The 15240-nt window shown below is 35.9% G+C and overlaps 1 protein-coding gene and 1 pseudogene across 1 annotated transcript; one reads left to right on the top strand and one right to left on the bottom strand.

Annotated features, from left to right (window-relative positions):
• Nucleotides 1-2337: 2337 nt before the first annotated feature.
• On the bottom strand, nucleotides 2338-3551 carry LOC148575019 (transcription factor MYB3R-3-like). Its single transcript, XM_088506282.1, has 4 exons — nucleotides 3371-3551; nucleotides 3085-3136; nucleotides 2755-2812; nucleotides 2338-2565 (listed from the first exon to the last, which is right to left on the bottom strand). Exons 1-4 carry the CDS (start codon nucleotides 3427-3429, stop codon nucleotides 2468-2470), a joined length of 267 nt encoding a protein of 88 aa, XP_088362408.1. The 5' UTR covers nucleotides 3430-3551; the 3' UTR covers nucleotides 2338-2467.
• Nucleotides 3552-13601: 10050 nt separating this feature from the next.
• Nucleotides 13602-14488, top strand: LOC148575018 (uncharacterized; annotated as a pseudogene).
• Nucleotides 14489-15240: the final 752 nt, after the last annotated feature.

Raw genomic sequence — 15240 nt, 5'->3', positions numbered from 1 at the left:
TAATTTAGGTTTATTTTTTGCAATTTTTGTGCTTATTTTAAATCTTAATGATTTTTTAGCATGCTTGAATTTTTAATGTTAATTATTTATTTTACTGATTGTGTAGGCAATTAAATTTAGATGGATAGTACCAACATGAATGTAGTGACTCAAGAACAACAAGAAGAAATTTCTATTGAAAAAATTGCTAATTTTGTTCTGGACGAGTCTACCTCAATTGAAAATAGCAACAAATCTTTATTGAAAAGTGTTTATTGGCAATACTTTAGTAAATATAAAGAGAAAAAAGAGTAAAAGACAAAGTGCAACCATTGTAAGTCAGTTATTAGACAGCATATCATAAAAGAGGTTATTTTTTTAATTTCTTAATTTGTTTAGAAATTATAATTGTGTTAAAATTATATATAATAAAATTGTTGTATTTGATTTTAGACGGAAAACCTGATTATCAAACTGCAAATGAAGATGATGATGTATTTTTTGAACCGACGAAAGAGTAATGTTGCAAGAATTTAGAATTAGAAGAAATGTCTAAAGATATTTATCTTTGTTTATGGTATTTTAGTTTTATTAAGAACTTGATGATCATGCTATTTATAATTTTATGTTGGATTTCTTTAAGATTTTATTGTTTTTAATTTTAATTTGAACTTAGTTTTTTATTTTTATTTTGTTAGCATAATAATATATATGTTTGTAATTTTATGTTGGATTTTTTAAAAATTTTATTGTTTTTAATTTTAATTGAAATTTAGTTTTTTATTTTTTCTTTTATTAATATCTATGAAATTTGAAATGATTGAATTTTATAATTATTTTAAAAAAAATTGATATTTCTGTGGGTAGGATAGAGTAGAGTTTAGAATTTTAAGGTGCAAATAAGGTTAGGGTTGAAAAATTCTCAATTCGGAGTAGAATAAGGTAGAGTTTTAATGAAATTTTAACCCGCGGATAGGGTTAGGATAGGGTTCAAACCCTACCCTACCCTACTCATTGTTAGCCGTAATTCTCTTTTATTTCCTCCTTCTCTTTAGTCGCAACCAATTACCACTGTATTTTTATCACAACTCTCAATCTTCTATAACTTCTCATTATGTTAACTTATATGATAGGTACAGACTTACTGAAATAATTATTTTTTCTATGTCATTTAAATATCCAAATGTATAACTCTTATATCGAATCTTTCTATGTTGTTATAGTTTTAATGTTATATATCAATGAATAATATTGTAAAATATAATTTTAATTTATCTTCTCATAATATAATGAAAAAATAAAAACGAAAATACATAAACTCAAATATCAAATTAAGAATTTTTTATAAAAAATATATTAAATCAAACAATGAAACAAATATGTAACTGTAAAAGAAATTGAGTTAATAAGAAATAGGAATAAAGACTCAATCCGACCCTTGTTAAAAAAAAAGAGAATTTCGGTCCTCAATATTTTTATTTTAAAATAATACGATCCTTCTATTAGTAACAAAAATTAGTTATGTAGAAGTTTTATTTGTAATTTGCTAAGATTTTAAACCCTACAAAATTTTTTTCAATAATATAATCAACTATGATCACTACTACCATCACATTCATTCTCATCATTATCACTTTTACCTCTACTATTTCTACTATGTATCCATATTTTATCACCGTCATTATCTTTTCTATTGTCATCATCACCAAATATCATCAATATTAATATTATTTTATTTCTTATTCAATGCTATTTTTTCTTTAAAAGGTCTTCGTACTGCAATTATTATTATTTTTCTTTTTGCAATATCATTTTCTACAGTGGTCTTTTTCTATTTAATTACCACCGGTGAAAAAATTTTTCAAAAGTAAACTTACTAATAGTTTGTGGGAGTTCAAAATCTTCATAAATTATAAATAACCCCTACAAAACTAATTTTCGTTACTATTTAACGAATTTTTTAAACAAAAAAATTGTATTATCCTAAAATAAAAATGTTAAAGGTCGAGATGTCCCTTTTTCTTTTTGGACAAGGAAAGCCTTGTTCTCCTTAAAAATAGATAAAGACCGAGTTGGGTCTTTATTTAAGAAATGAAAAAAATACTAAATTCAGTCATTAAAATACAAATAATAAAGTATTCATCGTACCATGCTTTTCTTTATATCATGAGTGCAAGGATGTGCTATGGTTGAAGAAAGGTTAAAAAATTTTAAATAAGAAAAATGAAGGCATGTAAGAATAGATTACAGAAGATAATTGAAAGAAAATAATTGTAGATTTAACTGTTCAAATCTCTAAATTATTAAAAAAATGGCATTATCCATATCCAAAAAAGATTAAAGAAAAAAAATCTTATTTTTTAAAACCCTCTCCTTACCAGTCTTAAAATTCAACCCCAACTTACAAATATTGAAACCAGTACATTCCATATTTTTTTTCCCATGAAAAATTCTTGGAATTCCAAAATGAAACCTTAGCAATGTTGCGTCAGTCCCTAGTCCAAGATGCTTTAACAAGTTCTGGACTAAGAACTTTTTGCCATCTGTGCAGACATTGAACATCTGATCTATCAGGGAAAAACTCAGCTGCATTCACATTTTAAATTGGTGTCATGAAATTGATCATAATTCTTTCAGTAAGCAAGTGGTACAGAAAATATTATGTCTTATGATTTGCATAGACAAATTCCTGTGGTTCAACTTCATAATAATTCTCCTTCACAGAACAAATTGGAAACAAATATTGTTTACTACCATATCATTAAATCTAAATACCTATTTTTTTCCAACTCTTTCCCTTAAAGGCTGCAACAGCATTCCTTAATGTCTCATCCTGCAGGAGTTTGAAGAGCACTATGTTGTGATTACATGAAAAGTCAAGTGGTAAAAATGACAAGAAAATATCTTGGTCTCAATTTGAAATGTTACAGAACTATAAATACATTGGCATTTTTAGCATATAAAGATGTATATTAAGAAGCACTAAATCAACTAATATGAATTCACTATTAATCAACTTCTTAAAACAGTAAGAATACGTATCACCAAAACATTAAAGACAATAAATAAAAATAACAACAACTATCTCCAAGTCCAATTACTAACCTCCTCTGCTGTCCAACCACCATTTGCTCGCCTTATAGGACCAGTGGTTCTCCTGTGTGTAATACAATATTCAAGTGGTGAAAATTAATTATTGAAGATCACAAGAAAGATCCAAAATGGAACAAAGCAGATATCCGTAGCAAGAACAAAAAATCAGCTGCTATTGCTAAATGCAAACATTAAGCAAAATCAAGCAGGCACACCATATATCGACACAAAACGACACCGTTATCAAGGTACAACATCATTGATTGACAAAAAGCAATGAAAAAAAGCACGTGAATACCGATGACGGGGTGAAGCCGATGCCTCGCTACCTATCCCTGGTGACATAGTGGAGCTCATAGTGGAGTTCGCAAGAGATTGAGGGAAAGAAAGAGAGAACAAAAAGAAAAAAGAAAAAAGGAGCAGTTTCGAAAACTCCTGGTTGCCCGTTGAACAAGAACAGAAGTTTTGATTTCAAAATTCAACTTTTAAATTAAAATTCAATTACAGATACTTGCGTATGCAGTTTTTGCCCTTCTTAAATGGTAAACCGTATTTAGTAATTTCCAGGGATTATGGATTTATTGATTATTCGTAAATGAATTAACCCTTTTTAGTTTGAATTTAATTTGGATGGATTGTGTAAAATTATTTTACACGTGTATTTAATCACATAATATCACATTAATAAAAATAATTATCTTTTATATTAATCACGTAAATGATTATTTAAGAGGCCAATGAATTATAACTCAAATGATATTTTTTTTTTTGGTGACATAACTCAAATGATATAATCTCTCTATACTCATCTAAGAAATTGTGAGTTCGAATATCCTATTTTTAGTAAAAAAAAAAATGATCATTTAAGAGAACGGTTGTAATTATACGATTATGTAAAATATTTTACACTGTTAATATATCAAAATTAAAATATTCTAGTTTTGGTAATTTAAACTAAATTTTATCCATTTAAATATTTGTTACATGTCATATATGAAAGAGATTTTTTTTTCAAATAAAAAATTTAATTATTTTATTTATTGAAATATATAATTTGTAACGTATTTAACAATTTGTATCATATCTGATTTACTAGTAAACGAGATGAGTTAGTATGTAAAAAAAAAAGAAGAGGTCGCAGGTTAGAGAGTAGTGCTCTGTTAGGGTTTCTTAACGGAGTTCCTAGTGCCGTCAAGGCTACATTGTCAAGATCAATTAAATCTCAATACAAGTTTACGTAATCTGCATGGCTGAGACAACGAGGGATGAAGATCGGATCAAGGAAGACAACCTGAAAGGAGGTAGGAATGTGATTCTACTGGAAGAGGCAGACATATCAAAAGGTATTAACGCTTGCTCCAATAGTCTCTATGGCAGACTCTTTGCTTCCAAAACATTCTCAATTGGAACCATGGGGAATGCTTTAAAGGCTATATGGGGAAACCCGGAAGGATTTAGCGTGAGTGACAAAGGGGATAATTCCTTCCAATTCTTTTTTAATAAAGAAGTGGATGTCTTGCGTGTTGAACGTGGTTCTCCATGGCTATTCAAAGATTATGTGCTCCATGTCAAGAGATGGAAGGAAGATCAGAACTGTGATGAAGAGATTATTTCCAATTTTCCAGTTTGGGTTCAATTTTGGGGTTTGCCAGAATCGTTTAAAACCCTCGAAGTTGGACGTAAATTGGGAGAGAATCTGGGTACAGTGTTGGAGGTAGGTAAATTTCAGATGCGAGGCAGAGAAACTAAGATTGTGAAAGCCAAAATCAATATCGATGCTGCCAGGCAAGTGAGAGATCAGTTAATAGTGGCAGGACCTAATAAAAAGGAGGTAGAAGTGGCACTGCGCTATGAGAGACTTGGAAAGTTCTGTACCTATTGCGCAAAATTGGGGCACGAGGTGAAAAACTGCCATGATCTGCTGAAGGACACAGAGAGTGAGATGGTAAAAGAGGATGACATTGGCGAATGGGTTAAAGCTAGCCAAGTGGGAACGCGAATCTACTCTGAAGGAGAAAGAACATTCAACAACTCAACCCAAAACCAGAATAAGGCCACTCAACGTAAGAAAAAACCGGTCTTAAACTGCTTATTGGAAGAATTTACAGGGATGTCAATGCAAGAAGAGAAACAAAGTTTGAAACCACAAGACACTGGTAACAGGGCAGCACCTGAGTCACCTCAATCAGCCAATTCTAGAACAGAATGCATGGAGGTTATCATAGCTGGTCAGTCCAATACCAAGGAGGATGAAGGGCAGCTTATGCAATTCGCTATTGGGGAGTGTCTCACCACAGAAAAAGGTAGGAAGTGGAAAAGGTTAGCAAGACAAGGTGCTGCAGAGTCAGATACTAAAAGTGAACCCAAAAAAAGGTTGATGAATGGTATAGCTGAAGTAACTACAAAGAAAGCAAGAACAGAGGATGAAAATGCAGTTGAACAGATGGTGGAGGGTGCCAGCCTACAAATGGCACCCAAGGCGCCATGAGAACTATAGTTTGGAATTGTCGGGGTTTGGGGAGACCCCTGACAATTCACACCTTAAAAGGGATCTGTAAATCCCACTCCCCCGAGATTGTGTTTATAAGTGAAACAAAGAACCAATCTCGACAGGTGGAAGTAAAACTTCGGGTATGCGGCTACGAAAACTGGCATATTGTTAACCCGGCAGGAGTGGCAGGAGGACTTGTGCTAGCTTGGAAGGACAGCATCAGTGTTCAAATTATTAGCAGTGGAGAATTTTTTGTGGCAGCCGAATTAAGGAAGTCGGAAGCAGTGAGGTATGGGCGTTCATTGGTGTCCATTTGAGTTGTTCAGAACAAATTCGATCCTTACAGTTTGAGGAGCTTATAACAATGAGCCAACACATGGAAGGAAAAGTGGTAATAGCAGGCGATTTTAATGCTATAACAAGCCAAGCGGAAAAGGAGGGTGGAGGCCAAAAATCAGCAACCACCATTGCAACATTCACTAATTTTATTGACAGTAACGAATTGGTGGATATTGGAATGGTGGGGTACCCTTTCACGTGGACAAATCGAAGACAAGGAGATGATTTGGTGAAGGAGAGGCTTGACCGCTATTTAGTTGGGATGGAATGGAAGTTGAAGTTTCCGAATGCAGTGGTGCACCGGCTCACAGAGTCAGGCTCGGATCATGCTCCAATTTTGATGGAAACCGAACCTCAATCCTGGCATAGTAAAAGGCGGTTTAAATACCAGGAACGTTGGTGTGGAGAAGAGGATGTCAAGAGAATTGTCAGTGAAGTGTGGAGAATGGAAGTTGTAGGCTCGGCTATGTTCTCCTTGGCCCAAAAGTTGAAAGTTTGTAGACATAGACTAGTTCAATGGCAGAAAACTCACAAAGCAAACTCCCGGAAAGAAATTGAGGACCTTCAAGCTAAAATAGAGGAGTTGTGGGTGGCTGGAATCAATGGGGGAGAGGAGGTTACCAGTTTGGAAGAGAAGTTGGAGCTGGCATATTTGAAAGAAGAGAGCTATTGGCGAGAAAAATCTAGAATCAAGTGGCTAAAAGAAGGAGATCAGAACACTAGATTCTTTCACCAGAAATTTCAATCAAGGATGCGAAGGAACAGAATTTGGAGATTAGTGGGGAGGGACAATGAGATTGCATCGAAACCGGAGGATATTGCAAAGGTAGCTGAGGACTACTTTTGCGATATTTTTACTTCTTCTTGTTCGGCTGATCCGAATCCATACTTAGAGGATTTGGAGTCTAAGGTTACAGCTTCCATGAACCGTAGGCTCCAAAGGCCAGTAACTATGGACGAGGTCAAAAGAGCTACATTTAGTGTTCATGCTCAGAGTGCTCCTGGTGATGACGGGTTTACAGCTAAGTTTTTTCACTTTTTTTGGGATATAGTTGGAGGTGACGTTTTTAAGGCAGTGGGAAGTTTCTTTCACAGTGGCAGAATTTTAAAAAGCTTCAATCATACTCAAATTTGTTTGATTCCAAAGGTGCCAGATGCCAGTGACATGACTCAGGTACGACCGATCAGTTTGTCTTCAGTTATGTATAAAATTATTTCTAAAGTTATGGTGCACCGATTACAAGGTATTATGAATAAAATTATAAGTCCAAATCAGAGTGCGTTTCTCAAAGGAAGACTCATTTCAGATAATATTCTAATTGCCCACGAATGTATGCACTATTTGAAAAATAAGAGAAGTGGGGCAGAGCATGAGATGTCTATTAAACTAGACATGAGCAAGGCTTATGATAGGGTTGAATGGCATTTTTTATGGTATATTATGGATAAGCTGGGGTTTGATGCTAAATGGATTAATTGGACTAAGGAATTGGTAACGACTGTTTCTTACTCTGTTGTTGTGGAAGGTCAACCATTTGGCTATTTTAGGCCAAATAGGGGCATCCGACAGGGTGACCCCCTATCTCCATATCTCTTTCTTTTTTGTGCAGAAGGACTTTCCTTCTTGCTACACAAGGCAGAGCAAAACAGATTAATTCAAGGAGTTCAAGTTAATCGGAGATGCCAAACAATTAATCACCTTTTGTTTGCTGATGATTTCATCCTTTTTTGCAAGAGCGCACCTAATACAAGCCAAAGCATTCTAGAATTGCTAGAGACCTATGAGGGTTTTAGTGGGCAAAAAGTCAATTTGAATAAGTCGGCTATCTTTTTCAGTCACAACACTCCTCAGAACACAAGACTAGCAGTTGCTCAGACACTAAATATTGAACATATCGGAGCACAAGACAAATACCTGGGACTGCCCTCTATAGTTCAAAAATCAAAGAAAGCAACCTTTGGAGCTATCAAGGATAAAGTTCAGAAGAGGATTATGGGTTGGAAAAGAAGTATATTGTCATCAGGTGGCAGGCACACGCTATTGAGAGCGGTGGGGGAGGCGATTCCTATTTATACACTCTCTTGTTTCAAGCTCCCGGACACGCTGTTGACTGAGATTCATAGCATGCTCTCGCAATTTTGGTGGGGTCAAAAAGGCGCAGAACGAAGAATGGTTTGGATTAAATGGGACACAATGACGAGACCAAAGAAAGATGGAGGGCTGGGGATCAAGGATCTAAGGGCGCAAAATTTGGCTTTATTGGGCAAGCAATGTTGGCGTCTAATGAAATACCCTAATTCTACTATATAAAGAATGCTCAAAGCTAAATATTTCAGATATACAGATTTCCTACATGCAGAGATAGGAAGTGTACCGTCGTGGGGTTGGAGAAGTGTTCTTGAAGGGCGCAAGGTGATCGAGAAAGGCTTGTTATGGAAAATAGGCTCTGGCACTAATGTTCGCATCTTCCATGACCCTTGGCTCCCACCACCAGTGCCCCTTAATGTCCCTCAAAATGCACTCACAATCCCGCCAAATATGCAAGTGTATTACGTTAGTGCGTTACTAAATCCTGATAGAAGTTGGAATAAAAATCTGATTGAGTCGATTTTTTCAGTTGATATATGCAATAAAATTTTTTCAATCAAACCAACAGAGGAGGAGGATGAAGTTAATTGGTGCTGGACGAAATCTGGTATATATGAAGTTGGGTTAGGATACAAAATTGCTTATGGATTCTTTCATTCTCCTACTTCATTGAGGTCCCAGAACATACACAACAGAGTCTGGAATAGCATTTGGGAGTTGAAATTACCACATAAAATTAAGATTTTTCTATGGAAAAGTCTTCATGAAAAGCTTCCGGTGTTGCAACAAGTTCACAGCCGGTTCGCATCCACTCCTGCCACTTGTCCAAGATGCATGTTGAAGGCTGAATCAATTTCTCATGCTTTGTTCCAATGCCCCCTGTCTTCAATAATATGGAGCCTAAGCTTAATAACCCCTGACCTATGGATGAGAGAAGAAGAAACTTTTTTCAATTGGTGGCAACGAGTCTTATCCTGGGCAGCGTCTCAATTCGACGGTAGACAATAGACCCTCCTCATAGCGGCGCTGTGTTGGAGCACTTGGAAAGCGAGGAATCGGTGTGTTTTTGAGAAGGTAATAAGCCCAGCACCAGAGATAGTGAAAGAAGCTAGCAATTTAGTGCGTGAACTCGTGAACCATACCTGATAGATGCTACCTTTTCTTTACTCTTACTTTACTCTTCTTTAAGCTCTTAGTCTTTCAGTCACAGCTGATGATAAATAGGAATACCCAATTCTTTTGTACTTCCTTATGGAAACACTTTTATTTTATATTAATAAAATAATATTTATCTTTGAAAAAAAAAAAGAGATGAGTTAGTATGTATAGCCAAGTTTTTCTTTGCACCTATCTTGTTTGCAAACCAAATATTTGGAGTTTGAAAAAAAAAATACGTATGTTGTTTACCAATAAATGATATATGTGTATTATTATAAAAAAAATTATGATTAAAATAATATTAATAATCTAGATTTTTAGCGTGCAATTAGTAATTAAAAAAGTTGGTAAAAAAAAATTAAAACGAATGATATTTTTGAACAATTAATACTAAAAAAGAGTACATAAAATATTTTAGATTAAATTATACATCGAATTAAATTGATTTAAATTTAAAAAAAAAATTCTATAAATTTAAGTTATACGATAATTGTGCCAACTCTCTCGAGTAAAGGATCTTACGCAATAAATAGGATTCAACCATTGCACGATCTTAAAAAAATATCCCCACGGCCTTGGAGAAATACCAAAATACACATTTAGAAATATTTAAAACTGAAATAAACCAAACTAAATTGATAAACCAAAAAAAATAAAAATAAAATACTAAAATTTTAAAATTTAAAATTTATTGTTTTATACTGGGTTGATTCAATTATCAGTTCTACGACATTATTGTTGCCCGTTTTCGAAAAAAAGAAGGAGCAGTTTTGAAAACTCCTTGTTGCCCGTTGAACAAGAACAGAAGTTTTGATTTCAAAATTCAACTTTTAAAGCAGTTTTGTTTTTACCCTTTTTAAATGGTAAACCCATTTTTAGTAATTTCTAGGGATTATAGATTTATTGATTATTCGTAAATGAATTAATTCTTTTTAATTTGATTTTAATTTTGATAGACTATGTAAAATTATTTTATACGTACATCTAATTACATAATATCACATTAATAAAAATAATTATCTTTTACATTAATCACGTAAATAATTATTTAAGAGAACGGTTGTGATTATACGATTATGTGAAATATTTTATACGGTTAATGTATTAAAATTTAAATTTTTTAGTTTTGATAATTTAAATTAAATTTTATCCATTTAAATATTTGTTACATGACATATATGAAAGAGATTTTTTTCAAATAACAAATTTAATTATTTTATTTATTAAAATATGTAATTTGTAACATATTTAACTATTTGTATCACATAATTTATCTGATTTACTGGTAAACGAGATAAGTCAGTGTGTATCGCCAAGTTTTTTCTTTGTAGTTTGTACGCTTTGCAAACCAAATATTTAGAGATACCTAGAGTTTGAAAAAAAAAAAAAAACACATATATTGTTTTCAAGTGTAAATGATATATGTGTATTATTATAAAAAATTATGATTAAAATAATATTAATAATTTAATTTTTTAGCATGCAATTAGTAATTAAAAAAGTTGGTAAAAAAAATTAAAACAAATGATATTTTTGAAATACTAAAAAAGAGTACATAAAATATTTTAGATTAAATTATACATCGAATTGGATTGATTTAAATTTGTAAAAAAAAATTCTATCCAACTCTCTCGAGTAAAGAATCCTACGCAACAAATAAGATTCAACCAGTGCACGATTTTAAAAAATATCTCCACGATCTTGAAAAAATACCAAAATATACATTTAGAAATATTTAAAATTGAACTAAACCAAACTAAATAAATAAGAAGCAAAAAAAATGAAAATTAAATACTAAAAATTTAAAATTTAAAATTTAAAATTTGTCGTTTTATATTGGATTGGTTCCATTATCAGTTCTACAACACAAATGAAAGAAATCAAATTGAAAGTATAATTTTTATTCTATTTCTGTCATTATAATTTTACCATAAATCTCATTATAAGGTTTGATTGGCTTCAGAAAAAAAAAATAATCATAACGAAAGTGAGTAATGATGGATGAAGCAGAAGCGAAAATATTGGTTTGAGTAACCCAAACATTAGAACAAAAGGTGTATCATCTTAAGTAGAAAGCATCTTTGAAGCGGTATTTCACTTAATATATGCAATTCTCATATTTGTTTTTGTGCAATTTATCTATATAAAATGAAATGAAGAAAATTTTACTCAAATGCAACAATACAAATTTGGTTACTTATATGTCTTGAAAATATAAACCGTGGAACCTTCCCACATTCTCACGTTATACAAACCATGGTAAACTGCCATTGTTTATAAAAGAATAATCAAATAAAAAAACCGTATAACCCTACTACGGATTATGGAAGCCACAATGGGGTGTGTTTGGAAAATTCGTCGAAAGGAAGAAGCATGTTTAGACTTCTTAAAAGCTTCAACTTTTGGTTTGGCAAATTTTTTTCTCATAAACGCAAAAGTGATTTTGCTACCAAAACCACGTGTACAAGAAGTAACTATTTTTAGCTTCTGCGTTTTCTTAATGGATTTTTAGCCATGGATACTGTTACGGTGGGTAACCAGAGATTAGTGGGCCGGATGGCGTTGGTTGGCCCAAACGTGTGAGGGAGGCGACTATCGAGTGAACCTGAAACTCGGTGTTCCTCCGTCCGACTTATACGTGTGAAAGAATGGGGGGGGTGGTACCTGCAAAGACACTCCGATGCCTAAGTTAGCAAGAGTGTGAGCAAGTTAGAGAATATTGGACCTTTCATACCTGAGGGATGTCAGGGTATTTATAGTGGTGAACCAATAACCACCGCTGGAGTAGTGCCACCTTTTTAGGTGGATAACCGTTCCCATATCTTAGGGAGGTTAAGATATAGCTCTATGAGGTGGTTAGAGAGTTTCTAGGGGCAGTTACTCATTCGAATGAGTGTTATCTGCCAGCTAACCCTCGTATCCGACTTCTTTGGAGCAGGTCGTGTTCAGTACCGACTTCTTGGGATGAAGGCTGGTACTGGGTGAGGGCCAACCCTTTGGGTTGGGCCTATTTGCTTGGATCCTGGACCTTTATTATTGGGCCAGGGTATGAACAGTGCCCCTACTCGAGCCCAATTTCTTTTTTAGGATTGGGGTTCGAGTACTCAACTCGGGGTCGTAGCCGATTTGCGAGAGGACCGACGTGATGACTTAGGAACCGACGTGATTTTTCTTGACCTTTCGGTTCTGACGGTTGCGTCTAATCAAGCGTCGTGTCCGTTGGGTATGCGTAGGGATTTAATGGCCTTGGTAACGGTGCACCTTTATTAAGGATTGCCCCAGTTTTACCATTATGCCCCTAACGTCTTTATAAATACTTTCCCTCTCTTTCGTTGTTTCGTTTCTGCAATCTTTCAAATTTCCCTGACATTTGTTCGTGCTGCGTTCTTGCGTTTCGAAGGCTTTTACTTCCTCCAGTCTTGATTTCAGACTTAAAGGTTAGCTTTTTCCCCTTCTGTAACATGCGTTCTATTTGCGTGTCTTCATCTTGTAGGTAGATTTGGTTTGTAGGCTTTAGTTCCGTACCCCTTCCCTTAGAGACCGTGTGTTGATTTTCCTTTTCTTTTGTAGGTTTCTTGTCACCCTTTTTTAAGAAAAGAAATGGCTTCCGTAGATGCTCTCTCCCAGTGGGTTGATGTTACGGTCCTAGGGGAGGAGCCCTCAGTTGATACTGAATTTATCACCCACCTGCGTACTCACTATAGAATTTGTACTTCTGAAGAAGATGAGCCGAAGTACGATTTAATAGTCCCGGGTCCAGAAGACCGGGTTTGTTTCGGGAGGGCCGACGAGACGGCCCCTCATTTCTTTTTTATGTATGAGAGCATGGTTACTCGTTTGGGCGTTTTTCTCCCCTTTTCAGAGTTTGAAATGTCTGTGTTGCGTCATTGCCGGGTTGCCCCCACCCAGCTTCACCCCAACTCTTGGGGTTTTTTGAAAATTTACCAATTCATCAGCCAGGCCTTAGAGTTCCCGACTTCTCTGAGGATTTTCTTCTATCTCTTCCATATGACCAAGCCCTTCAGTGGGTTAAATAATAAGCAACAGTGGGTGTCCTTCCATGCCATTCAAGGTCGGAAGCTTTTTACCCTTTTTGACGAATCCTTTCATGATTTCAAAAACTATTTTTTCAAAGTTCAAGCAGTAGAGGGTTACCACCCCTTTTTCCTGGATGATGATTCTTCTCCCCGGTTTCCTTTATATTGGCTAGAGGCCTCTCCCTGCGAGAAATATGGTCTGGACGACCTGGATGAGGTGGAGGCGGCCATTGTGGGGTTCCTCCGAGAAGTGTGGGGGAGGGCCCCATATTTGGATACTAAAAAGTTTCTCCAGGGGTCGCCGACCTTTGTTCAGTCACAACTAGGTAGCTTTTTGCGTTTTTCATTTATCTCCGACTTGCAATTTCTTTTACCGACTTGTCTGATTTTTAGCTGCCAATTTGTTTTTGTAGAGATGGCAAAGAAAAATGCTCAAGAGTCTTTCCAAAGGGTTCAGGAAGCCAAGGCGAAGTCTCGCGCCAGATCCGGTGGTGCTAGGGTGGCCGTCTCTCCTTCTCCTCCTCCTCGGAATGTTGGGACTTCCTCCCAACCTATTGTGATTTCTTCCTCTGCCTCTTCTCTGCCACCCCCTTCCGCCCGACCTACTCCCGAACCAGAGCTAAAGAAGCGCAAGACCTTGGAGTCCGGCGCTTCTGGTGAGGCGGACGCTCTCGCGTTCGTCCGAAAGAACATCTATCCTCATGCTCGTATGAGTATGGATGATGTTTCTGTTCGGCACTACCTTACCACTGTGGTTGAGGAGAGTCTCAAGACGGCGGGGGTTTGTGGTAAACTCTTGGATATATTTGAGAAGACTCCCATCAGTTCCTTAGGGACGACCTCGAGGGTCGAGGAGCTGGAGGGTAGGCTTCGTATATATCAGGAGCATGAGAAGGAGTTGGAGGGGAAAGTCGCCAAACTGAAGGAGGAGAGGGACAGCCTCAGAGAGAAGGGGCAGAAGTTGCAGGCCCAATGCAACATGGAGGTAGATTTGAGGAAAGCAGCGCAAGCCAGCTACAATAGTTTATTTGCTGATCTTGTGTCTGTAAAGAACGACTTGCTGAATGCTCGGAAGGCCTACACCGAGTTGGAGGACTCTATTGCGGATGGTGCTGATGAGGCCTGGAGGATTTTCAAGGAACAGGTCGGAGTTATTGCTCCTGACTTGGACCTTTCTCCTTTGGACCCTGATAAGATTGTTATTGATGGTGCCATCGTGGATCCTCCTGTCCCCATAGTGGAGTCTGAGTCTGATTTAAAGACTCGGGGGCAGAGGATCGTAGAGTCCCCTCCTCGCTCTAAGGACGCTCCGAGTTCCTCTACCATCCTCCCGACTTCCTCTTCGACTCCTGCTCCTAGCGTTCCCCCTGACTCTGCTGGTGGTGATCCTCTTAAAAAGTGATTTTGGCTATTGGGGCCCGGCCTGTGGGCCCCTCTTTTTAAACTCTTTATATTTATTTGTTGGTGTTTTGAACAATTTTTTGGCCTTTTAAGGCCGTAAACAAAACAGTGATGCCCTTTTTTAATAAGGGTTTAATTTAGCGTTAAATAAATGCCCTTTTTGGATAAGGGTTTTGAGTTACCTTATGTGCGCATGCTTTTTCTGTTCGTGGTTCTTTTGACTTTTTGATCTTTTCTAGAAAAACCTTTTCTTTTGGGCTCGCCTGCTTTCCTGAATCTCCTTGATCTTTAAGGCAGCCTTACAATTTCTCTTGGTTTTCCCTATCTCTTTTGTTATTCCTAGTACTCAATTTCGTTTTATTGAGCTTTTCGTGACTTAGGCTACTTTTGCGATTCATTTTAATTTTACTCGGTTTCGCATTCTGACTTATGAGTCGGACCACTCCCGAGTTTATCATGATCGACCTCTATAGCCTCTTTACGCCGATTTGTACCTCGTCGTTTTATCCTGACGACCATCTAGGTCGGTTCATGGGATTTTCACGTTTTGTCGAGCTTAAATCGGCGCGTTTCGTAGAAGGAGAAAAAAAAAGGAACTTTAAGAGAGATATTTTAAAATAAAAGAGATCTTTATCAATTGAGGAGGTACCTTA

Source organism: Arachis ipaensis, chromosome B2 (assembly GCF_059453495.1).
Source record: "Arachis ipaensis isolate K30076 ecotype BB chromosome B2, ASM5945349v1, whole genome shotgun sequence".
Lineage (NCBI taxonomy): Eukaryota > Viridiplantae > Streptophyta > Magnoliopsida > Fabales > Fabaceae > Arachis > Arachis ipaensis.
The sequence above is the reverse complement of the archived record's forward strand: the minus strand, read 5'-3'. Positions and strand labels throughout refer to the sequence as shown.

Bases quoted from the DNA above. Each gene is read 5' to 3' on its own strand.
- LOC148575019 (XM_088506282.1), bottom strand. From the start codon at position 3,429: ATGAGCTCCACTATGTCACCAGGGATAGGTAGCGAGGCATCGGCTTCA. The intron at 2,813-3,084 runs GTTAGTAATTGG...AAACTCCTGCAG, and splicing joins GTGGTTGGACAGCAGAGGAG to GATGAGACATTAAGGAATGC. The intron at 2,566-2,754 runs GTATTTAGATTT...ATGTGAATGCAG, and splicing joins AAAGAGTTGGAAAAAAATAG to CTGAGTTTTTCCCTGATAGA.